This window comes from Quercus robur, chromosome 2 (genome assembly GCF_932294415.1).
Source record: "Quercus robur chromosome 2, dhQueRobu3.1, whole genome shotgun sequence".
NCBI classification, from domain to species: Eukaryota; Viridiplantae; Streptophyta; class Magnoliopsida; order Fagales; family Fagaceae; genus Quercus; species Quercus robur.
This window is the reverse complement of record NC_065535.1, coordinates 23,434,657-23,461,119: the sequence shown is the minus strand read 5'-3', so window position 1 is coordinate 23,461,119 and position 26,463 is coordinate 23,434,657. Positions and strand designations below refer to the sequence as shown.

General features: G+C 34.1%; 2 protein-coding genes across 2 annotated transcripts; both read left to right on the top strand.

The window, feature by feature from the left end:
- The first annotated feature begins 2,557 nt into the window (after positions 1–2,557).
- Positions 2,558–6,020, top strand: LOC126712958 (uncharacterized protein At2g34160-like). The gene is made up of 5 exons (XM_050412513.1): positions 2,558–2,891; positions 3,551–3,599; positions 4,098–4,160; positions 4,253–4,317; positions 5,729–6,020. Exons 1-5 carry the CDS (start codon positions 2,772–2,774, stop codon positions 5,819–5,821), a joined length of 390 nt encoding a protein of 129 aa, XP_050268470.1. The 5' UTR covers positions 2,558–2,771; the 3' UTR covers positions 5,822–6,020.
- A 6,283-nt stretch (positions 6,021–12,303) lies between these two features.
- On the top strand, positions 12,304–16,753 carry LOC126712957 (adenine nucleotide transporter BT1, chloroplastic/mitochondrial). The gene is made up of 3 exons (XM_050412512.1): positions 12,304–13,346; positions 15,759–15,920; positions 15,999–16,753. The coding sequence occupies exons 1-3, from the start codon at positions 12,786–12,788 to the stop codon at positions 16,470–16,472; spliced, it is 1,197 nt and encodes a 398-aa protein (XP_050268469.1). The 5' UTR covers positions 12,304–12,785; the 3' UTR covers positions 16,473–16,753.
- The last annotated feature ends 9,710 nt before the right edge of the window (positions 16,754–26,463 follow it).

The following is a 26,463-nucleotide window of genomic DNA, read 5'->3' as shown; positions in this document are numbered from 1 at the left end:
ATAATTTACCCTATTGAGAGCCCTGTTATATTCAGACCAAATACAGTTAGCACTAAAAATCCTATGCATGCATGGGTGTATAATGTATGAGATAATTCTTCCTCCTCGGAAGTATTGACGACAGCTTGATAATGTATGCAATATCCTCAGTCCTCACCAACAGGTAGATTCTTAGAATATTCCCGGATGTTGTTACTTGTTGCTATACCTTATTTATTAAATTTAGAAATATTGAAGACTTTGCCACATCAAAAAGCAATGTGTTGGCTTTTCTAGGAAGAATGAGTTTGGGGAAGTTTTATTAAAACTAAATTTTTTTGAAATGGTGAGGTCATTTTAGTTAGAGCAGCGATTGTTGCATATTGTATGGACACACAGGTGTGCAAATAAACAACTAAAAATGAAATGTGCGTTGAAGACACAATTTCAAACTTATGGACGCTAGGCATTGATGTGCAACAAGAATTATAGTTTTAATTATTTTGTAATTGAAAAGCAAATATATCATTTTGCCTTTTGAGAGTCATTTAGAGTCATGTGCAACTCATATAGTCATATGATTAACTTGAAGCACTTAATTGGATGGTAAAGTACATATTGACATATATATATATATATAATTTTTTTTTATTGACATATTTATTATAACTGTGTTGCTGATTACAAGATTTCAAAGTTTGGGATGTAGTATAAGTATCACATAGTTTAGGTTGGTTTTCTGCGGCTCACTCAAATATTTCTATGTCAATTTTTTCATTTTCCCCTCATAATTCATTTTTGTAATTACACTTATAGAAAATTCCAAAATTTTAAATTTTAACAAGTGAATTTCTAAAATAATTTTTAAAATTAAGAAAAAAATCATTGGAAAAAAATCATATTGTCCAAAAATGTTAGAACTTAAACATATTTTTGTTGTCAAGAGCCTTGCTCAGTGGTATTACGCAATATTCCTAAGTAAAAAATTCTATAAAAAATTTACTCATGCACTCTTATGTTTTAGCAAATCAATTTTCACTTTTCAAAATTTTAAGTAATTTATTTTTGGATAAATTACACCAACCTCAATGCCCCAAAATATTGTCATTGTTAGGAATTTTCACTCTTGAGATTTGTGTAAATATTTCTATGTCAAAAATTTCATTTTCCCCTCGTAATTCATTTTTGTAATTACACTTATAGATAATTCCAAAATTTTAACAAGTGAATTTCTAAAATAATTTTTAAAATTAAGAAAAAAAATAATTAGAAAAAAAATCATATTGTCCAAAAATGTTAGAACTTAAATTTTTATTTTTATTTTTTTTGTTGCCAAGAGCCTTGCTCAGAGGTATTACCTAATATTCCTATAGAAGAGAACATGGGTTTAAATCCCCTCTCATCTAACTATCAAATTATAAATAAATAATAAAAAAACCCTCCCCCATTTTATTGTGAGCCAAAAAAGAAAAAAAAAAAAAAAAGACAATCCTGCAAAATATTAATAACATATCTTGAAAATAAAAATGTGCATTAAAGAAAATAATCATATTGCAATAAAAAAAAGAACAAGAAAATAATCATATATTTAATATACATGTGGATATAAAAAATTACTCATGCACTCTTATGTTTTAGCAAATCAATTTTCACTTTTCAAAGTTTTAAGTAATTTATTCTTGGATAAATTACACCAACCTCAATGCCCCAAAATATTGTCATTGTTAGGAACTTTCACTCTTGAGGTTTGTGTAAATACAAAAAATAAAATAAGGCTTCTCTCACACTGTCATTTTTCTAACGAAATATTCAGTTTTTAAAAGATTCACATCAATCAATAATTTGACTTGACCAAACTCATTATTAATAATACTTCAAAAAAATATATTTTTTGGATTATGAGCCTTAATTTCATTTGTTAATTCACTTTATTTTGGTATTTTAAGATTTAATTTTAATGAAGTTGGAAATGTTGTCCAAATGTATAAATTATAATAATTTATTTAATAATAGATAACTATGAAATTGCCATATTTTTCTCAGGCTTAACAAAATAATTTCAATCCACAACTCTACTCAATCCCAATAAGTTGAGTTTGATTGATTTTGAGAACTACTATGTGTTGGATTTGTGTTTTTCTAGCACAAATAAATCAAATTCGATTGAAAACCTAACCCAACGGTCAACATCAATTCTTCTAAGACGCATGTGATGAGCAGTGAGTTGGTGACAATGTTTGTGGATACAACTTACTTGCTAGAGAGGGCATAATTCAATAAAATTTGAGTCACTTAAAGAGGTGGCTTAGTGGTTGGATGCCCATGTAACCCATCACATTTATAAGTTGTGAATCCGATTAATACCTAAGTGATCCACGTTATAATACAATAGCAAGGATATGAGCGGTGGCAGAAGTAGGGACTACCTTGTGAGCCCTTTTTTTTAGTTATTAAAAAAAAAAAAAAAAAAAAAAACCAATGAAATTTCAATGGAAAGGGCACAAAAACGAGACCGTGTTGCTAATATGATGTATTAGAAAACGGCGTCGTAATCTATAGTGAAAAACCCTCGAACCCAGAGCTGAGGTGTTCCAAGGGTTTTTGCTTGTGAGCCTTTTTTTTAAAACCCTTCTTCTTCGTCCCAGTCTCTTCAGCGATATAATAATAGAGAGAGAGAGAGAGAGACAGAGCAAGCGAGTTAGAGTTGGTATTAGGGGTTAGGGTTAGGGTTTTTCTCTCTCTAGAAAGCTAAAGAATCCATACGAAACCAGAGAGAGAGAGAGAGAGAGAGAATGGAGGGAATCACGGAGGCAGTGAACAACCTCAACATCACCGATTCATCTAACAAGAAGAACCGCATCCAAGTCTCCAACACTAAAAAGCCCCTCTTCTTCTACGTCAATCTTGCCAAGGTAACTCTCTCTCCCTCTCTAATGTTTCTGTTTGGTTGCTGAGAAAACATGCAATTGAGGACAAGGAAATAATAAAATAGAAGAACATATAAGAGAAGATTTCTGATTTCTTTCCCTCTGTAGCGTTTCTCTCTCTCTTTTTCATATTCGTTTTTTAGGTTTTTATTTGTTCGCTTCCATTTTGTTGCTGAGATTACTCGACTGAAGCATAGACCATTGTTTTGATTTTTCTTATTGTGCTTTGAAAATATAAAATATATAAGAGGAAATATTAGTTTGTGTGTGTGTGTGTATGTTGCAGGAAAAAAAAGGGTGTTATGATTTTGTGTTTCTGAGATTGTGAAAGTTGGAAATGGGAAATATAGTTGTGTAATGTGTTGGGCTTAATTTATTTCTAAAGCTAGGAACCATTTAAAGAAGAATTTAATTATTGCAGGACTAGTTGATAGTTGATATAGCATGTGCAGATTAATCTTTCGAAAAAAAGAAATACCCAAATTATATTTCATATGTATTTGAACTTTCTGTATGTTCATTGTATGTATGTTTGGATTTGATATAACAGGGGGCTGGTTTATGTAGTGGTGGTTTGGTGCTTGTCCTTGTGTATTTCAGTGTTCCTTTTTTAATAATTTTGTAATTGTTAATTGTCATTGCAGAGGTACATGCAGCAGCACAATGATGTGGAACTCTCTGCTCTTGGAATGGGTATTCTCTTTGTTAACCTTTGCTTGTTTCATATTATAATTATATACTTCTAGCAAAATGATATGAATTTCATTGTTTTGATTTTGGTAATTGATACCTTTTACATGTCGGAAGAATATGTCTTCTCTCTACTTTTGCATTTAATACTTTAGAATTCAGCCCTTTTCTTGCTGATAACTGGAATTGGTTGAGTTTGCTAAATGCAAGTTAGGAATTAAATTATCATGTTTACTATGTTCTGTTAAACTTTGACATATGTTAGATTCTTTATTTCAGTTTGTATGGTTTAATATATACCAGCTCTACCATCTGTAAGATGGTCATTTGAAGCATGGGTTGACTATTGTACTTGAAAAATAGTAGAAGGTTCTCACTGTTTGTATTTATTGTGCAGAGTTAGTGTAATTTTTTAATCACATAAGTGGGGAAATACACTCATTGTTTGTATTGTTGGAAATTTTGTTTTTGAAATGATTGACTTTTATATTATATCTACAGCTATTGCCACGGTGGTTACCATTGCTGAGATCCTTAAAAACAATGGATTGGCAGTTGAGAAGAGTGAGATTCTTGCACCTATTCCACTAATCCTTTTTCTTTAAATTTCACTTAGTATACTTAATCTAATTATGGTAAAAATATAACATATACAGAGATCATGACTTCCACTGTTGACATGAGGGAGGATGCAGGAGGGCGACCCATTCAAAAAGCGAAGGTATATTGTGACTATAATATATGCCAGAAAACTTTAAAATATATTGTTAGATACACTAGTAATATTGCATGACAGAATAGATCCACACAATATGAGGTCATCCATTCCTTCATTGCCAACCCATAAGATCTTTATGGCTAATCCTTGCTATTGACTTGCTTGGAGTATGTGATAATTCAGTTACATTCCAAGCAATGTCACATATGGTTTAGTCAACTAATTGGATTGCTATGATTCCAAAAGAGGGTGTTAATGACATAATGATTGGCAATTGTCAAACCAAAAAAAAAAAATGATTGGCAATTGTGGTCTTATTCTCATTCATAGCTGCACATGTTGTCTTCTCATAAAGCGACCACTCCGTGTCTAGAGGTTTGGGCTTGGATGTAGCATATTGGTAGGAGGGTTGCTTCATCTCTTTTCTAGTCAATCGTCATAGGTTGTATTTGGTAACTCTACTGTCAAAATGCATTTAAGTAGAATGAAGTCTAGTAAATGTATTCTAATTAATGCATTATGGCAGAATGTATGTCATTAAAAAATTTGCATTTGACATTATGATGAAAAATCTCATTAAAAAGTAATTATGCTGAATGTATTGTGTTTGGTAATGAATTAATTTAAAGTGCATTTGGATCTCATTGGGCTTGGATTTGACTCAAAGAGATAGGGGTTGAGTTTAGTCAGGTTAAAACTTGGATTGTGTGGGTTTAGAGCTTACCCAGTTCTTATCTACTCTCTCTCTCTCTCTCTCATTTTATCCTAAAAATATCCCTACTAATTCATCTTCTTTCTCATTTTCTCTAGTTCTCTCTTTTTGCCTCTCTCTTTGCAATTTATTGCCCTCTCTCTAGTTCTCTCTTTTTGCCTCTCTCTCTCTCTCTCTCTCTCTCTCTCTCTCTCTCTCTCTCTATGACACAATTTCTCTTTCACCCTCCCTCTTTTTGGGTTGGTTTGGAGCGAGTTTGGCCATGTATGCTTTTACTTTGGCCTTGGCCTTGGCCTTCGTATTTGTTGTTATACTCATCGAGTGGCTCTCTAATGAAATGCTGATTGAAAAGACCCCACAAGATATGCATGTGGTTTGGGGTTTTGGCTCAAATCGAACAGAGGTGTAGGAAACCCAGAGAGAAACAAAGAGAGGAAAAAAAAAAACCATGTGCAAAAGAGCTATTTGGCCTCAAAATCTAAATGGGGCTCACATGTAAGAAAAATTAGAATGAGAATGCAATATGCATTTCACAGATTTTATTGCAAACTTGTTGAACACACTCAAGAATTGAAAAATGTATTTTACTTTATAAAAATTTGTGAAATAGAGATATCAAGTTGTCACCAAACTACAATTTAATTCATTTATGAAATTGTAACACCTGTAATTTTCTGACATTAGTGTGATCTTGTTTGGTAGATTGAAATATTGCTGGTGAAGTCAGAGAAGTTTGACGAGTTGATGGCTGCAGCTCAAGAGGAAGCAGCTTTAGAATATGAGGAGCAGAACTGAAGTGAAATGTTCTGCAGTTTAGCTTTGGTGCACTTGCTGTTAAGTTGGTCCTATCATGGAAATTATAGTAGTGTTTCTTAGATTGGCTTACTGTTTTGTGAAGTTAACTAGCTGTCATCATATTTATTCTAGGAATTTTTGTAAACTACTTCCTCCTTACTATTCAAATTCAAATTTGTTTCCAAGTTTACTGTTATCACCTCCTTGTTTTGGAATGTTTGGATGGTTTTGTCCTCTCTTTTATATCATCAAACTGCGTGTTTCTTATCTTATGTCCTCCGTGGTTACTGGTTGCAATGGAGATTGATTTAGACTTGACTCTTGAGTGGTGCGATTGGTTTAAACGTAAACTGGGACCCTAGATCCATAATAGACGGTGCTGTTAAACTGAAAATCGGAGCTGAACTTTTTTTCAATTTTTACTGTTAATTTACACTTGCCAAAGACAGATTTGACTTAAGAAAAAAAGATAAAAGAAAAAGGAAATGTGCCAAACAGCATGCCGATGTTGAACTAAAGAATGAGAAGGTCTTCAAAAATGAAAGAGAATGTTAAGGTCAGCATGACATCTAGCTAACGTTCAATACTTAAAGTTCTTAGAGCAACCACATTACTTCTTGCAAAGTCTTGCAAAATATAAAAAGTAGTTTATTTTACACATTTTGACCAAAAAAACACCCACATCAATGGGTATAAAATTGTGTATAAATGTATAGGTGTAAAATTGTGTAAAATTGTTTATTTTACAGTATTTTAGTATTTTTTTTCTCTCCCCTCATATTCTCTCTTCCACTTACTCTCTCTCTCTCTTCAACTCATAAAAATATTATTTATATAAAATATGGTATATAATAGATGAACTGATGTGGGTGTTTTTTAAAAATGACAGTGTAAAATAAAAAAAAGTAAGTTTTTTGTATAAAATAGATGGAATCTTTTAGAAGAGTTGATGCGGTTGCTCTTAGAATGTTATAATAGATCTTGATTATTACACACCCATTCATCACATAAGTTGAAATCGTGTTTATAATGACGAAATTGTTTTTCATTTTAGTTTTCAACAAGGACGGAACCATGATTCGAAGTTGAGGGGCAAAGTATAAACACAAAAAAGTTTATGAAAATCAAAACTAACATCTACTCAAGTTTTGTTGAATTCCATCCTATTTATTAACATTATAATCTCATATTTTCACAATTTGGATTGATACCAATTTAATTGGTGGTAATTTTTTGGAATTTTGTTTGAAATTTTCATGAATTGGGATATCAACACTAGAGGCAATACTGCATTATCAACTTCAAATTATTTGTAATTTTTTCTCTTTTAAAAAATCAAATATTATAAATAATTTTCCCATCATCAACCATTCAAATAAAAGTTTCATTATTTCCATATTATATAGCTCTATAGTTTCAAAATTTAGTCCAAAAAATAAACCAAACAAACATACCCCGCTACAACAACATTAATGTTAATAAATTATTTTCTAAAAATACTTAATAATTCATAAAATAAATCAACAAACAAGTGTTATCAATTAATAACATTTATTACTAACCACTACACACATTTGATTCATAGTTCCCAGTCCCACAGGCTTTACTTTTTTATTGCCAATTTCTAGTTTTTTTATTCTTTTTATTTTTTATATTTATTTTTATCTCATTTTTTCTTATTTGACCATCTTTTTTTTCAAATTCAAGAGCCAAGACTCCATCAATATTACAAAGGATGACTTCTTAAAGTATACAGTGCTATATTTTTTTCAAGAAGAGGGGGGGGGGGGGGGGGGCCTTCGCCCTATCGTGGGTCCATCCTTGGTTTTCAAAATATGATTTTAACACCCATGCATCACATAAGTTGAAATCACGTTTATAATGTTGAAATAGTTTTTCGTTTTAGTTTTCAAGATATGATTTTAAGTGACTGTGTATATGGATGTCTGCAGCTAGTCGTGCACAACAAAGATTAATTTTTATAATATATGGAAGAAACTTCGTGGTGGTGGCGGTGGCGGTGGCAGCAGCGGTGGGGGCAGTGGTGGCAGCGGTAATGGTTGCGATGGTTGTGATTGTTGTTTATTGTAGTGGATATATTATTTTATTATAGTAGATATATTATTTTATTGTGATGTTTATATTATTTTATTGTGTTGAAAGCTAAAATAGATCTATTTCTGCTGGATGTTTTGTAAAATAAGTAGGTAAAATAGATAAAGTAACTTTTTGTGGTCCCAAATAGCAAAAAAAAAATAGCATCTCTAATGTGGATGCTCTTAGAGTGCTATAATATTTTTTTTTTTGAAAAGAAAAGTTGAGTGTTATAATAGATCCTGAATATTACACACTAATGCATCACATCAGTTGAAAACGTGTTTATAATGACGAAATTGTTTTTCATTTTAGTTTTCAAAATATGATTTTAACACCCATGCATCACATCGGTTGAAATCACGTTTATAATGTTGAAATTCTTTTTCGTTTTAGTTTTCAAGATATGATTTTAAGTGACTGTGTATATGGAATTATGGATGTCCGCAGCTAGTCATGCACAACAAAGATTAATTTTTATAATATACGGAAGAAACTTGGTACGTTTATTTATTTGAATATATGGGAAACCTAGTATGTTTGTTGACCTAAGATCCTTTATAAGAAAATTTTTAAAATTGTGGGTCAATAATTAGTTTTTTTATAAAAAATTTATAGGTGGACTCTCTGTTTTCCTTTCCACATAAGAAGGCTCTCAAAATTGGGTCTAAACCAATTAAATCATTAAAAAAAAAGTTATGATTGTCATCTCATATTACCTCATAGATTCAAGTTTTCCTACGATTATTAATTAAAAAAAAAAAAAAAAAAATTTCCTACGGAAACTAATAAACGGAATTAATGTTCAGGTTGAGCTTTGAACTAGATTTGACATGTATTGAATGTCACAACTCACAAGAATGAGTCATAGTCAATACTCTTTTAGTTTCACGTCCTCTTCGAAAATGCACATATCTAGGATAAATTTTACTTGACTTTCATTGACACAGATCATAGATGTCTTTCATATTGCTGTTGGTTGTTGAACTGCTATAAGCATGTGCTTCTCTTTGTCTTTGATCAGCATATGACATATAATTTAAACATACGTACTGTATCATCCAATAAAAAACTGGAACTTAAAATGCAAAATCCCTCTCATATAAAAAAAAAAAAAAACAGCATTTTTTGAGAGTCCCTAAAGAATATGCATTAGCTGTTGGCAAACCTAACATTCAGCAGTAGCCATCATAACAGTAAGATTTTGGGATTGAATCTAAGGAGGTTTGTCAATACTTAACTTTCAATTTCATTATATACCTTTTCTGTTGTAGTAAAAGAATCGGTTACCTAAAAACCTAGACAAATAGGTATGGCTAGTTTGCAAGTCCCATATAAATAAAATTGTTTGACTTTGCTTTTGTCATTTTTTTTTGAGTCACTGTAAATGTAATTATTTTCACCATAGCTTGCAGTGGGCTCCAAAATTTGGTCAGGGAAATGGGGGTATGTGGGGGATTTGAAAGTTAAAACTATAGGAACCATATTACCCCAACCTGAATAAGCTAGCACCAAATTATAATGTTTGTTTTAAAAATTTGTTTCTATCAAAATTCTTTGAAAAATATTGGCTACCCAAATAGCTACAAGTTATTGTGAGTGACCTTAATTATGATTGATTTTAATCGTTTACAAAGAATTTGCAGTCTAACTCTAATATTGCGCTTCTCTTTCTTGAAAGTTATAATGTTAGCACGAAAATTGTAAAATTTATGCAATATGTCTGTTTGGAAAAAGTTTTAGCTTTTAGCTTTTTATCTTAGTTATTTTGTTTTATTTTATTATTATTTTTTAAATTTAATAAAATTAGTTATTTTGAAAATAAGTTAGTTTCTAGCTATATTTTTGGTCGCACATTTAACATAAAAGTTACCAATACATATATAAAATATAGTATAATATAAATATTGTGCAAATAAGTTACTAAAAACTACGGAGTTCACAAATAAATTATCTGATTATAGTCTTTAAAAAAAAAGTCTTATTATAAAATAAGAGATCCTATAATGTGTCCCAAAAATAATAACATCTTCTATATCTTGTGGTCTAAACATTTTAACTTAGTTCCCTCTTGATTTAGGAGCTCTCAATTTCATTTTTGTTGTTTCTCAAAAAAAAGAAAAAAAAAAATCCATTTTCTATCCATTAATTAACTCTTACAACTGGCAATGGGCTGTGGAGTGTGGAATTAAAAAAATACATTATCTGCCAAAAGCCTTGTCGCTGAATTGGCACCTCCCCATGCACAAAGTGCTTGGGGGTCTAAGGGGGAAATGGTTCGAACTGCGGGGTTAGTAGCATATTGTAATTATTTTTCAAAAAAAAAAAAATACATTATCTGTTTAACACAATGGACATTCGGTTTGATTTGAAGAAAGAAAAGGAAACAATAGGGTCAAATTATTTTTCAAGTTTTAATAAAATAGAATAAATTACAATAACTTATTTAAGTGGTGAGTTATGAGTTGTGAAAAATAAAAGTGATGTCAATAAAAGGTCTATTTAAAGCCTGCACCGTTAAGTTAGGCCCTTTTAGATATACACCATTGTCAATTTCTTTAAGACATTCTTCCTTCTTCCCATATATGTGTGTGTGTTAAAATACTTAGTATTCTCAAAAAGAAAAAATGGTGGGTAAATCCTACATTGGAAAATGAATGTGAGTAAGAGATTAATAAAATTTAATGTTCTCTTCATTTCTATTTTTTTTTTTTTTTTTTCTTTTTTGAAGGCTCTTCGTTTCTACTTTCAAGTAATTGCCTTCTTGGTTTTGTAACGGAAAGACGGAGTGGGAAATAAATATTTTTATCTTGAATTTGACAAGAAAATTAGGGAAGAGAAGTAGCAAAACTAAATTTTCTTCTTTCTTTATTTTTAAAAACTTTGTTAAGGACATAATTTTTTTCTACAATTTGTTGAAACGATAAGTTGTGAATGATGGATAGTCAATGGGTTCCAGTTAACTCAACTAGGAAGGTATTTCAAAATTTGGAACTCAAACTCTGCCTACACTACAAATGAGTTGGTATTTTAATCTAATGATAAAAATAAATCATTATATATCTAATGACATGGATAAAAATTTTATTGTCTCTAAATTAAAAAAAAAAAAATGAGAAAGAAGAGGTTTAGACAATTACGTTTTTTTTTTTTTTTTTAGAATACTAAGTATTTTAACACACATACATACAGGAAGAGAAGAGAAAGTTTTAAAGAAACTGACAATGGTGTATATTCAAAAAAGCTCAACTCTTGGATACATTTTTGTACTAAAATATCAATGTTGTCATCAAACTCATATAATTAAAAATCAATTTTGTCAATTCTTCTTATAATCAGAAAAAAAAAGTCAATCAGGAAGTAACATTTAAAATTTAAAAATAATTAATTATTACAGAAAAAATGAACATTGGGTAAACTTTTGGTAGGACAGCTTTGGCCAGTTTGTAGTCTGAATCTAGTCTCAAATCATGTCTATGAGACATCAGGGAAGGCAAATGCAAAAATTGTTTATATCTGCGTTGCAAACCAATAGCTTCCTTCCAAATAAAGAAATTCACGACCAAATTTCCAAAAATGAAAAAAAAAAAAAAAAAATTGCAGTAACAACTATAATTGTCAAAACGTGAATTTATATTTTAAAATAGAGAGATACTACGTTTACAACATTTTCATAACAAATTATAGGTGATAAGTTGTTATTAATTTTAATTTGAATTCACAATTTAAATTACTTTTTTGCCTACTCATAACAACAACTAATAACTTGCCACCTATGATTTGTTGTGAAAATGTTGTGAACATAACATTTCTCTTTGAAATAATATCATATCATATATATAAAAAAGATACATAAAGACTTTAAAAATTTAAAATATATATATATACATAATTACATATATAAAAAGATATACTTATTAGAAATTTGGAATATATTCAATTAATGATTAACTTAATCAATTATGTAATAATATTTAACAAAACTAACTAAATATATCAAAATAAAATATATTTATTATATCCACATTCAAAAGGGTCAAATTGAAAAGTGATAATATATGATATATGTAATATGAGCTAAAATAATAATATTTTATTCATTATTTTACCTAATCAACGAAATCTCCATAGTCCAAAAAACCCATATATCTATATGTATTATCATATTTTTTTTGCTTCAAATATGTATTATCATGTTGAATACAAATATACAATACAATACAATACTGAAATCTTGTGTGAATTTAATTTGTAAATAGTGACAATATATTCCTTTGCTTTATTCCACAATAACCTCAACAACCTAATCGCCACCCCTCGCCTTACTCCCCCACCCCCTCCCCTCCCCTCCACCCACCCACCCAAGAGAGACAGGAAAAACAAAGCAAAGTTAAAAGCAACCTAAAACAACACTCTTCTTCTATAGGCTATAATAATATATAAAAACCTAATAACATTAACACAAAACACACAGAGAGAGAGAGAGAGAGAGAGAGACACACAGTTTTCATCACTCACCTACCCTCTCTCTCTCTACTTGTTTGTTCTAGTTTTTCCTCCTACCTGAGACTTTGATTTCCCTTCCATCTCACTCTCCCTTTCTCTCTTTTTCTTTGTCTCCAAACCAATAACATAACCCATTTCTTCAAAAATCCTCTTTCATTGCTTTATTCCCTTTTTGTTTTTATCAATTTCTCTCTCAAAATTGAGAAAAAAAAATGGAATTTTTGAATACCCATTTGGCCAAAATCGAATCTTTCCCTCCCAGCAAACGCTTAAGCTCATGAAAACAATGGCTTTAGCTGCTGTTGTTGGTTACTAAAACCCCAAACAAAAAAGGCAAAGCAAACCAACAATTTTCTGATTATAAATGGGTAGGAAGAAAGGAATCCAACTGTTTGATGATAAACGAGATGGGTTTTTCTCTGTTTGTGATTTGGGTTCTCCAAGTCCATGGAATCTCCAAGATGGGTCTACGTACTTTCACCCAGGAGGCTTATTCGCCAGCGTTGGTCAGGTCGGAATGGGTTTCGGCGTTTCGCCGAATCCATCAGATTCCCGAGACAATGGCGGCGTGAAAGTGCCGCACAGTGATATGTACGCCAAGTACATGTCATCCATTGAAGGATTTCGGATTGTCAAGGAAGAGGTGGTGGAGCTTGAGAAGAATAAGAAGAAGGGTGGCCTCAAATTGAAAGTTAAGGTGTCAAACCCTTCACTTAGGCGGTTGATAAGTGGCGCTATAGCTGGGGCAATATCGAGGACCGCCGTGGCGCCATTGGAGACTATAAGGACTCATTTGATGGTGGGGAGTAGTGGACATTCTACTACTGAGGTGTTCAATGATATTATAAAGACTGATGGGTGGCAGGGTTTGTTTAGGGGTAATTTGGTTAATGTCATTCGGGTTGCGCCTAGCAAGGCCATAGAGGTACTGATTCTAATTGGGTACCTTTTAATTTTAGAGCTATGTTTTACAATGGTTTTTTTTTTTTGGTGCTTGATTGATTCTTTGGTTTGCATTTTGCTGTGTTCATTTGTTGGTTTACTTAGTTTGATTTAGACATGGATTCCCGTTGGTTAGGTTGCTTATTTTTACTTTTAACTCTTCCTTGATATCATTATTTTTTTTGTATAACTCAGAACATGAAAATAAGATGACTGGATTCGGGAACTGCATTGATCGCCCTTTTTCTTTTGGTAGTTGCTTATCCACTTATTGCTAGAGGTGGTGACTGGTTTGGTAGTTTCAGGTTTTTTTATTTTTTAAAATTTTTTTTATTTTTATAAATGATATGTTTTAAAATAAAAGAACACAAAACAAATAGTGTTACCAAACCCTTATTGCATTTGATCACTTACAAGAAGCATGTAATGATTTTTCGGTCAATTTGGGATTATTCAAAGTGTTATACATTGACATTATATCAATTATTGTCAAATGATCAGCTCCTCATTTCTTGATAAGCAATCAATTATCTTCAACATATTAACTTGCTATTGCTTGATGATATCTCTAATTCACTTATGCTTTCATTTCGCTTAACATGCTTTCACAAGATATGGTGTTTTTGTAAACTTGTTCATTTCATATATTTTTCATCACATTATGCACATTTCTGTATGCATCAAAAGAGCTTCATTAACCCTGGGGTAGCACAGTTGGTTGGGGGCCACACCTCATGAAGCACAGGTCATTAGTTTGAGTCCCTCGTTTTCCCCTTTCCCCCTTCCCATGGAACCAAAACTTATTAAAAAAAGCTTTAAGTTCCCACCATTTATTATTTATTTTTTAAAATATCTTTATCTTTTCAAAAGATGTTTTATGTCTAAAGCTGCATGTTACTTGTTATGATACTTTCATAGTTAATATATCATAAGGTTAACTTATATTCACTTTGAAACAATTTCTACGTTTTTTGCAAGTCCTGGCTGTATAGGAAATTATGAATGTTTATAATTGCATGTGTTATCAGTAAAATTTTAATATCATCCTTGCTTTCCAATCTTTTTTAAATGAATTTGATGCTTTTATGTTATATATATATATATATATATATATATATATATAAAAGCTTTGGCTCAAACGGCACTTATAAAAATCATGTTGAAGGTGAGGTCATGGGTTCAAAACTTACTGGATGTGTGTATTTCTTACTAATCAAAATAAAAAATTATCTACTTTATGTTTGACATTTGAAGGTCATTGTTGATTTGAAAGTTGCCTTGTATGCTCTTTCAGCTCCTGTGGCATGCATATCTTTGACAGTTTTTCATAAATAAACAGAATTTGGACTTAGCGGACCTTATTTTAGTTTTGCTTCTGTAATCCAAATTTGACTTCTTGATGCGCTTATCCTGCTGTAGTTTTAATTACACAGAACAGAAGAACTGGTTGCCATCCTGCCTGCCTTTCTCAAACCCCATGAACAAACCATGCCAATTCCTTCATCATTAGTGATTAATTTGTCCCTCTATATGTTCTGCTATCTCATAGCTCAATGGTGGTAGTTTCGAAAACTAACTTCTTTTAAAAAAAAAAATTAGGGTGCCAATTTGTTTTGGACTCAATTCACACCTTTTTTTTTTTTTTTTAACTGATGATATTGGGAGGATTGCAAAACCCAGGCACCTCTGCCCTAATAATGTTGTCCCTATAGCTGTGACCAAACCCTTCTACATTACCAATCTGGAGAAGTAATTCTTCATTTCATTCTAATTATCCAAACTCTCCTCACTGGGGAATTAATTGTGTTTGTCATTCTGAAAATCAATTCTCCTAATTTATAGTGTGATGCTTTTGGCAGGACATCACACGGTCCTCAAGAACAAGCTTGGGTTGTTCAGTGAAAACTGTTAATTTCTTTTTGTATGGTAAACATCATTTTCAATCTAAAGAAGATGATTGCATAGTGCACTTCTGAGGGTAGAAACCATGGGTGGTTGCAGTTGAACGCTGACACACCTCCTAGAAGCATAAGTTTTTCAATTACTATTCTATTAGTTATTTTACCATTACTATTAGTTTTTCAATTAATAACAGCCTGTTGTACCCGTTCCCCCCCCCCACACCACCCCCCCCCCCCCCCCCCCCCCCCCCCCCGCGGGCGGGCGTTCTCCCCTTTTTTTCTCTTATTTCTGAATTGGTATTTTCTGGATTTGTTGAGTGAAAACCAATTGTAAATAGCTCATCCTTCTGTGGTACTTCAGTAATCCAATTGGGAGAAGTAAATTAGGACTTAAACCTACCCTTATATATGAATATGAAGGGTATGATAAATTTCCAAAGACGTTATTTTTTTTCCTTTATATCTAAATGTTTGTAGTACTGTGTGTTTGCCAGCTTTTTGCTTATGATACAGTCAACAAGAACTTGTCACCCAAACCTGGGGAACAGCCCAAACTGCCAATTCCTGCATCATTAGTTGCTGGAGCCTGTGCTGGAGTTAGCTCAACTATATGCACATATCCTCTTGAGTTACTCAAGACCCGACTGACCATAGAGGTACACAGATCTAAACTAGAAATTGTTTTTCTATCTCCAGTATGAATGTAGTTGTTAATTTAGTGGTCTGTTATGCAGAGGGGTGTTTACAATGGTCTATTTGATGCATTTTTAAAAATAGTGAGAGAAGAGGGGCCTGCAGAACTGTACAGAGGCCTTACACCTAGTCTTATCGGGGTAATTCCATATGCTGCCACCAATTACTATGCCTATGACACACTAAGGAAAGCCTATCGTAAAATTTTCAAGCAAGAGAAGATTGGCAACATTGAAACCCTTTTAATTGGGTCAGCTGCTGGGGCTATTTCGAGTAGCGCAACTTTCCCACTTGAGGTGGCTCGCAAGCACATGCAGGTAGGGGCTCTCAGTGGAAGACAGGTATACAAGAATGTCCTCCATGCACTTGCAAGCATACTTGAGAAAGAAGGGATCCAAGGTTTGTATAGAGGGCTTGGTCCTAGCTGCATGAAACTGGTTCCTGCCGCTGGGATTTCTTTCATGTGCTACGAAGCATGCAAGAGGATACTGGTAGAGGATAACGAGGAAGCATAGGAGTTTTTTCTGAAAGTAGCGAAAATTCTCACTTTATTTCTCTCTTGGAACAAAGGAGGAAGAGAAGAACCGACACAGGCTTTTTTTTTTTTTTAAATACACTGGGTTAAATTATCTTGTGTTTTTATTTTTTCTCCAATTGGTTTTTGTTTGCTACTCAGTTCAGGGAGCCTTGTTTGTGTGAGGTTAGAACTGATGTTTTTGGAAGTCATTTTAAATGGAATTGGTTTTCCTTTTCAGAGGTTACAATTTGAAAATTATATAAATTTTAGTTAAAAGAATGTTATGTTAGACTGAAATGGCTGAGGGGAAGCTGCGTTCAATTTTGTCACCCTGGACCTAGACATGGCAAAACGGGTCAGAATTTTCTGACCCGACCCGACCCGACCCGAAAAATACCTGACCCGAACCCGATTTTTTTGACCCGAAGCAAAAACGGGTTGACCCGTGACCCGACCCGTGTTTTGTGCGGGTCAACCCGACCCGACCCGCGACCCGACCCGAACCCGAACCTTTTTTTAAAACTTTTTTTTTTTTGGTAAAAAAAATAGTGAAATTAAGACAACATTGGTTTAATTGTTTATTGTGAGTTTTAAGGAAACAATTGATACATTTACATAACTGCATGCAAATTAATTGAAAAATAAATGGTTGAGCATTCTGTAATGAGTAAAGATTTTTAGATATCAAATAGCAAAGTACATGCCAAAATAATCTGGTTACAGTAAAGTTAAAAACAAATTTAAAATTGTAGATATGTGTGAGACACATTCACGAGTGTGAAAATAGTAAAGCCAAAGTATCAAATTAGCATAAATTATGAATGCTTAGATCTATTTTTTAACAATTTATGTTCAAAATAAACGGCTTTTCAAAATAAATTATGATATTTCCTAGAGTGTGTGCTGCTTAACAGTGATATGATCTTCATAAAAAAGACTAGGTATAAATAAGTAAGCAATCAAACTTTAATGTATATCTCAAATTGAAATAGAGTGTCAACCACAATTGATAATAGATTATAAAATTAATTTTTAAAATTGTAACTTTCTTATATGTTTTTATTCTTTATCAAATGAGTTATCCAATAAGTCATTTGTAATATTTTTTTTGGGATGTTGATATTGTATAAAAATAAAACTTGTATATTTGTTTTACTTCTCTTTCTGTTGTTTTGTTTTAGATAGCAATGTTAGGATTTGTATAATTTTAAAATTATTGAATAAATATTAATAAGTTTAACTAAGTTTATTCTTGATATAAGTAGTGAATGCAAAATAATGCATTTTACATCAAGTAATATGTTGCATAACTATCCAAATGACAAATACATATTGTTTTCTTTATAAAAAAAAAAAATAATAAAAAAATAAAAAATAAAAAATTTCATGTGAAAAATACGGGTCAACTCGACCCAACCCGACCCGATCCGCAACCCGATTGACCTGAACCCGATTTCAACCCGCTTAAAATGACCCGTTTTTGACCCGTGACCCGTTTGACCCGTGACCCGATTGACCCGACCCGAACCCGACCCGACCCGCCCGTTTTGCCATGTCTACCTGGACCCAATTTCTTCCAGCGTTGTCATGGACGTTTCTTCTAATTACGCAACTATATTCTTTTGATCTCTCTCTCTCTCTCTCACATCATCTGGTACCTTCAACATTTTCAGACTAATTTACTGTTAAAGGCTAAAATTTTCCAGTTGCTTTCCTCAGCTTGGAGGTTCGTTATTAGGCACTGACAGCAGATCGAGGAGAGTAGCCATTTCCACAAGACTATATGACATCAATACTAAGTAAGGAGATTATGCCTCGTTAAACCTTGGAAAAAAAAGAAAAAATGAAAAAAAGAAAAAGAAAAATCCAATGGAAAAAAAAATAGTGGCGAAGAAAAAGAAAGTATAATATTCAAAAGAATCCTTCGTTTTTAATGGAAAAACTCCATTTAATCTAAAAAATCATGATAGTGATTTTTATGGGTATTTCTCTTGATACTTGGTTGTGTTTTTGACAGGGGATCATCGCACTTTTTATAGTTAGCAATCGGAGTGCAAAAATTGCACAATGATATAGGATCAACTTTGCTCTTGATTTTGAGAAGAATTTTAGATAAACAACTCTACCAACTTCTTACCTTGTATGCATAATTAGACCTTTTTATTTAATTAATAATTTGAAAATTTTTGAATTTTTATGTATTGTTTGGCCATAATATTAGTAATGGGTCCCTTGTTTGTTATTATTGGGAATAAAGACTTAAGTTATATTGGCTGGGTGTCTACAATGAACATAACATTGCATAGGCATGCTACTAGTCTCTCTCTCTCTCTCTCTCTCTCTTTTGAATCAACACACTACTAGTCTAATTATGTGGTTTGGATGATATATTGTTATTGATTTTCACATTGTCGTGTTAATAACACTTCTTTGTTAGTATTTGATAAGAGTCTTGTAATTTAACTAACACCTCTTAATATTTCCAACTAAGATGTTTAGGGTTCAAATCTCTTATTTTCCAATTACCGAATTATATAATAAAAAATCACTGTATCATCTTTCGTTAATAACTTACTAAATAGTTGTGAAAAGATTTATGAGAACAATTGTGGTTCTTTCTAAAAAAAAAAAGAAAAGAAAAAAAAGAAAGAAAAGTTGTGGTTCTTGACTTATTATATATTCTTAGAAATAAACTAATTTATTAATATCCAAATTCAACATTGGATAAATATAATTGTACTTTTACATAATTTTAGATTTATTTGAACAAAAAAAATAAGTTTAATAAAAATGGTTGACTCTTTTTTACTAAAATAAAAGATAAAAATCCAATCCTACATCATAAATATCGTTCCCAAATAAAACTAGCAACCTCGTTCCTCATTCTGTCTCTTCTGTTCTTAAAAAACTCAATTAGTTCCTATTCTTCTTAACCTTGGACATGGCCACAATACCTGTCGATCTCCTTCCTGAAATCCTTTCACGTTTGCCTATCAAACCTGTTAGTGCATTTTAAATTAAAATTACGCTAAATCTTAAACCAACTGAAGATTAATAAGGGATGAGTTATCATGGAATTTGTTAAAGAAATAGTTAATATGTATGTAAGTTAAATTAAATAAATTTAGAAAAGTTATCTAAAATAATAAATAACATGTAGGTTATGAGAAGGATTAAAAGACTATATGTATGGCTATACTACGGACTAATTTGATATCAAGAGTGAATGAAGGTAAATAGTTAAAGTAAATAGTATTGTGTGAGAGCATGAATTTAATAATACTCTTAAATACTTAAGAGATTTCGGCCAAAGAAAGATGTTTATTTTGGTGGAGTTTTGAGTTCAACTACTTATGTAGAGTTGGTTTGAGCTATATAACGAATTGTTAGACTGTTGTATCCGAGATGGGACAAGTCAAAAGTGAATTTCTGCTGCATCAATTTCTAGGCTTTGCCAACTACAGAGGGCTTGAATCTCCTTAAAAAGAGTGAGATTTCTGTACCTCAGTTTGACATTGTTTGTTTATATTTATATTTATATTTTTATTGTAATTAATATATTATTTTATTGGTAATTTCTCCGACAAAACCTTTGTTCCAGTTCAAGTGCGTAAGTAAGCGTTTTTATCAAATCATCACTTCCATCATCTCTGATCCCAAAGTTGTTGGCTCTCGAATCTGTTCATGGTTTCTTTCACTTTTCGTATCGTAGTCCCCAGAACTTAAGGTACCTTTCTCTTCATCCTAACACCACCTAGTTGAAAATTCTACGCAACCAAAAAAGAAAAAAAAAAAAAGAAAAAAGATTATTCACAACTTAGAAATCAAAACGAAACAAATGAACACCGTAAACCTAATACTTGCACCACCAAATTCAAAAAAGGAAAACTTTGTGTCACATGTGATGAAAGAATTCAAACTTTTTCAGTTTTCAATCTCCGATGGAATAGTGCCCCGAGCCTATTGCTACTGAGTATTAACCTATATCAAAGCCAAGGAGATTATTGGAAAGTAGCAACACCTTTGTAAGATTTGTCAATGCAAATATCTGCTTTGATATTGGATCAAACAAATTGTTATAAGACAGAGATCAAGTGACTGAAGTTCCTGGCAATCAGAGAGGCTCTCTGGATTATTTCCAGTTAGCCTATTTTCCGCCAGGCGAAAGATTGTGTTAAGCTCTTTAGATTCAGGGGCGGAGCTAGGATTTTTTGTTTGGGGGGGCCAAATTTTGTTACTAATATATTAGTTTCGAGTCAAGATAAACCATCACACTCAGGCATAAACGCACATACATAAATATAAACATTAATATTTTGATACTAGAGTAGGTCATAATTTATAAATATATTGTATATAAAATTAATAACTTTCACATTTGTATATTCGCAAGATAATTTTTTAGGGGAATTTATCATCTTTTAAACTCCAATACTATACAAAAACTGTCTAGTTTGATATTAAACATGTAAAAAAAACGAATTAGAGAAAACAAAAACTACCTTGTTTTTATAACTACTAGATCAATTGAAAATTTCTATTGATTTTTAAGAGCATCATTGAACTAATTCAAACATTTGGGAGGGCCAACTTCTATTTTTTAGCTAAATATTTAAATTTTTTAATACTTATACATAATATAAAATAAATTTTTAAAATTTTGGGGGGGCCATGGCCCCCCCAAGCCTTGCTGTAGCTCCGCCCCTGTTTAGATTGTCAATACGAACAAGAATCTAACCACTAAGCTCTTTAGATTGCCAATACGAACAAGAATCTAACCATTGCTTTTTCAAATTTTCTTTTGCAATTCATTAACAGAATGACCTGATGCCATACGAGAGAACAAAATCACCTCATATGATATATATATACTGTAATTGACAAAGTTTAGCTACAAATTTGGTTGTTGCTTAAGATTACAACCTTGATAAAATAAACATTATTACATATTTTGAAAATATAACCGTTGAGTTACATTTTTTTTATACTCTTAATATATATGTCAAATTTTGTGTTAATCGAATATTATTTACTATATGATTTGTAACATTTTTTTTTAAAATGCATAATTTTAAATTACAAAAACTTGCAATTAAAACAATTTATTAATGACATAGGTATTGATTTTTAATTTTCTAGAAATTTTGCTAGTATGAAGGATATAAGAAGAAATTGTAATTCAATGGAGGGTTTTTCAAAATTCACATCTAATAAAAAAATATTGAATAAGGTTGTAGATTAAAGTTGCAACCAATTTTGTAGCTAAATTTTTTTTACTATAATTTCAAGTTCCAAATTTAATGTTTGTTTCATTTGCAATTTCCATTAATTTATACGAAACAATCAAGCTCACATAAACCCCAACCCCTAAAATTATCATCAAGAAATTGCAAACCCATCTAAAATCACGGCAAACAACCAAAACCTATTAGAATGCTGGCCGTATCTCTTTCAGGCATTTCATCAAACAACTATATAGCATACTCAAAACTAGTTTTGATCAAATGAAAATTTTTCCACAACCGACTCTACCCAATCCACCAAAGCCACCAACTCAGTCAATTGTTGTTATTGTGTTTTATTTTAGTTCTTTAAGCACAAACCAATTAAGTAATTGTGAAAAAATTTATGAGAAAATTTGAGGATTTAGACTCAATCTTAGAAATATACATGTAATGTTCAACTTATATGAAATTAATGGCATTCTATGAGTTCAAGAGAAAGTTTATACCTGAAAGTACTAATGTAACAATCCATAGTTACAATGGTTCATATGCCCAATTACTCTTTCTAAAAAAAAAAAAAATATATATATATATATATATATATATATATGCCCAATTACACTAATTACAATACTTTGTGGCCTTTTTTCAATTAACCTATGCACAAGTCAAAATTACCTTATTTGATCCCTTCGATTCATACATTAAGCTTTAAAAAATGTGTATTGGCCCATCACTACGAGTTATATAAATTCATGGCTTGTACTAAGTCACTACAAGTTGTATAAATTGGAGACTATCATTTCCCTCAACTAATATAGATAATATTAATTTATTTGAACACTTCAATATTACATTAAGAGATTAAATACCAAATCAAAAACTTTACAAATAGTAAATTGTTCTCCTCAGCTACCATGAATTATGACATTCAATAAATCAATAATTACACTTTTACAACAGTATATATATAAATTACTGGCCCATCGCTACCTTAAAGGACGGATATCACTAAACAAAATATCAAACCAAAAGGTTAGTTTTCTTCTCGCTAGCACTAGGCCTTGGCCTTTGCCTTGTCATTCTTGCTTCCACTAGCACCATCCTTCTTTGTACAACTTTGACTTGATTGTTGAGTACCCATACTTGATTGTCAAGTACCCTAGGTGACATTCGATCACACTTATCAATACATTATACTAGTTATAATATTTTTTATATTATTTAATTAATATTTATATATAAAAAGAGGTTCAGCTTAACCTTTTTTTTTCTTTTTTGGTTTAAGTTATTATACCTTAAAACAGCACACACAAAACAAAAGGAAAAGAACAAATTTAATTCAAACTTGCACAGAATAATGCAATATTCCTGATGAGGATAAAATTATGCTGGCCAGCGTGACGGTACATAACTGACAAGAGCGACGGTGAAGACCTAAAAAGGTTGACGGCACATACTTAACAAGGGCGACGGTGCATGCCTTGCAATGGTGAAGATGCAGACTTAACAAGGGTGACTAGACGGTCTTGCCGTCAGCATACCTTCGAGGCTGACGGTGACCTAAGGCAAAAGAACACATAAAGCCGAACATCCTGAAGGTCACGGGATAAGTGTAGACTGACGGGATAACATAGACTGACGGCGTCAGTCTATGAAATGCCTATTCCGCACGTTTACATGTACAAATAAATAACTTGCTCCCCACGTTTCATGGAACCTAAGGACTCCTATATGGAAAGGATCCCGTAAAATACGCCCAAGAAGACTCCGATAAGGAAAAGACTTCTACTCCAAGGAAAAGAGGGTCAGCCCTCTCTACTATAAAAACCCAAGCACCCTCACAAACCAAGGTACGCGTAATTTTACCCTCTCTAGCACTCTAGAGCAGTGAGAATAGTTCTAACTTGACCTTCGGAGGGTATTCGGCCGGTACCACACCGGTGCTCTCTGCTAGGTTATTCCTTTTCGTTGTGCAGGTGCCATTTGCGATCGAGTGAGGAGCGTGCGACTCATTGGTGGTATTGTTTTCAGTATCATCAGTTGGCGCCGTCTGTGGGAATCGCTTTAGCACGTTCTCGCTTTCAAGACAAGAGAGTTACATGGTACTCACTCGCTCAATGGCGACCAACAACGACATTCAAGAAGAAGAAACTCCTACAACCGCGCTTGAAAGACAGGTGAGGACGCTCGCCGCCGCCGTGGAGCGCCTCACAAAGCAAAATCACGACCTAGAAGAGCAACTGAGACAGAAGAATGCAGCTCCCAACAACCAAGGAGCAGAGCAGGAAGGAACCAGCGCTGACAGGAGAAACCAGGAAGGACCCCAGGCCAGCAACGCCCCGAGCAAACCTGAATGACAGAACACGAGCATCCCCTCCCTCGCGGAAACCACTCCGCCCCTCGTTCTCGCGGAGATGCAAGCCATGAAGGAACAAATGGAGGTTATGATGAATGCTCTCAAGGGACGAGTATCGAGCGACCTTGACGACCTTGTCAACCGAACGGACTCACCGTTCACCACTACCGTCAACTCCTACCCGTTGCCAAGCAAGTTCCGCATGCCGCAGATAGACAGTTATGACGGGGTCAAGGACCCACTGGACCACCTGGAGACCTTCAAAACCCTAATGCACCTTCAAGGAGTAGCGGACGCCATCATGTGTAGGGCCTTCCCTACAACGCTAAAGGGCGCGGCAAGAATTTGGTTCAGTCGACTGGCCCCAAACTCCATCAGCACCTTCAAGGAACTCAGCGCTCAGTTTACCGCACACTTTATTGGAGGCCATCGGTACAAGAAATCTACGGCTTGCTTGATGAGTATGAAGCAGCGAGAAGACGAAACTCTAAGAGCCTACATCTCCCGTTTCAATAAAGAGGCGCTCTCGATCGACGAAGCTGACGACAAGATACTTGTCGCGGCATTTACAAATGGTTTGAAGAAGGGCAAGTTTTTGTTTTCCATATACAAAAACGACCCAAAAACCATGTCAGAAGTACTTTATCGTGCCACAAAGTATATGAACGCTGAAGATGCACTCTTAGCTCGGGAAGAGAGGCCTAGAAAAAGAGAACGGCAGGAAGACGGTCGGCAGGACCAAAGCCGAAAGAAGGCAAGAACCGCGGACCGAAGGGACGAAAGACGCCCTAAGCCCCTGGGGGGAAGGTTCACAAGCTTCACTCCGCTAACAGCCCCGATAGATCAAGTCCTTATGCAGATCAAGGACGAGGAATCGCTGACGTTCCCAGGAAAGCTGAAGAGTGACCCCAACAAACGTTCACGAGATAAGTACTGCCGATTCCACCGCGACCACGGCCACGACACAGCAGATTGCTATGACCTCAAGCAGCAGATTGAAGCCCTTATTAGACAAGGAAAGCTGCAGAGATTCGTTAGCAAAGAGAGGGCGGATCCCCCCGCACAAGACCAGCACCCCCGACGGGACAATGAGCGACCAAGGCCCCCAATTGGGGATATAAGGATGATCGTAGGAGGGATAACCGCTGCCGGGTCATCCAAGAAGGCCCGTAAGACCTATCTCCGGATGATACAGAATGTTCAACTGACGGGAGCCGTGCCGAAGATAGCAAGAAGAGAAGGTCCCGTGATCGGATTCTCAGAAGAAGACGCACGACGCCTTCACCATCCACATGACGACGCACTCGTCGTCAGCTTGCGTGTAGGAGATTACAATATGCACCGGGTGCTCGTCGACAACGGCAGTTCAGCAGATATCTTATACTACACCGCGTTCCAGCAGATGAGGATCGACAGGGGGCGACTGATCCCAACAAATGCCCCGCTTGTCGGCTTCGGCGGGAGCCGAGTATTCCTACTGGGCGCAGTCACCTTATCCGTAATTGTGGGTGATTACCCCCAACAGATAGCCAGGGACGTGACATTCTTGGTTGTTGATTGCTCATCAGCCTACAACGCTATCCTCGGGCGACCCACGCTCAACTCATGGAAGGCAGTAACCTCCACCTACCACCTGATGATTAAGTTCCCAACTGACTACGGAGTAGGGGAGTTGCGCGGGAATCAGATGGCCGCGCGCGAATGTTACATAGCCATGGTGGAAATGGAGGATCAGGTTCAGACTTTAAGTATAGAAGAGCACCGGACGGTAATGGAGCCGGTTGAGAAGCTAGAAGAAATACCCCTTGACAGTTCCGATCCTGGCCGAACGACCAAAATTGGAACACTCGCTAACCCCACGACCCGTCAAGAGCTCATAACATTCCTTAGGCAAAATCAAGACGTATTCGCATGGGGTCATGAAGATATGCCAGGAATAGATCCTTCAATCATGGTGCATAAGCTGAATGTGTCGCCCGCCTTTTCACCCGTCAGACAAAAGAAGAGGGTGTTTGCCCCGGAGCGAGACCGAGCCATAGCAGAGGAAGTCAGAAAGCTACGGGAAGCAAGCTTCATCAGGGAAGTGTACTATCCCGATTGGTTAGCAAATGTAGTAATGGTGAAGAAAGCGAGCGGGAAATGGCGGATGTGTGTGGACTTCACCGACCTTAACAGAGCTTGCCCCAAGGATAGCTACCCCCTACCCAGGGTCGATGTCCTAGTAGACTCCACGGCCCGACACCAGTTGCTGAGCTTCATGGACGCTTTCTCGGGATACAACCAAATCCGAATGCACGAAGCCGACCAGGAGAAAACGTCGTTCATAACCAGCCAAGGCCTATTCTGTTACAAGGTCATGCCCTTCGGCTTAAAGAACGCAGGCGCAACATACCAAAGGCTCATGA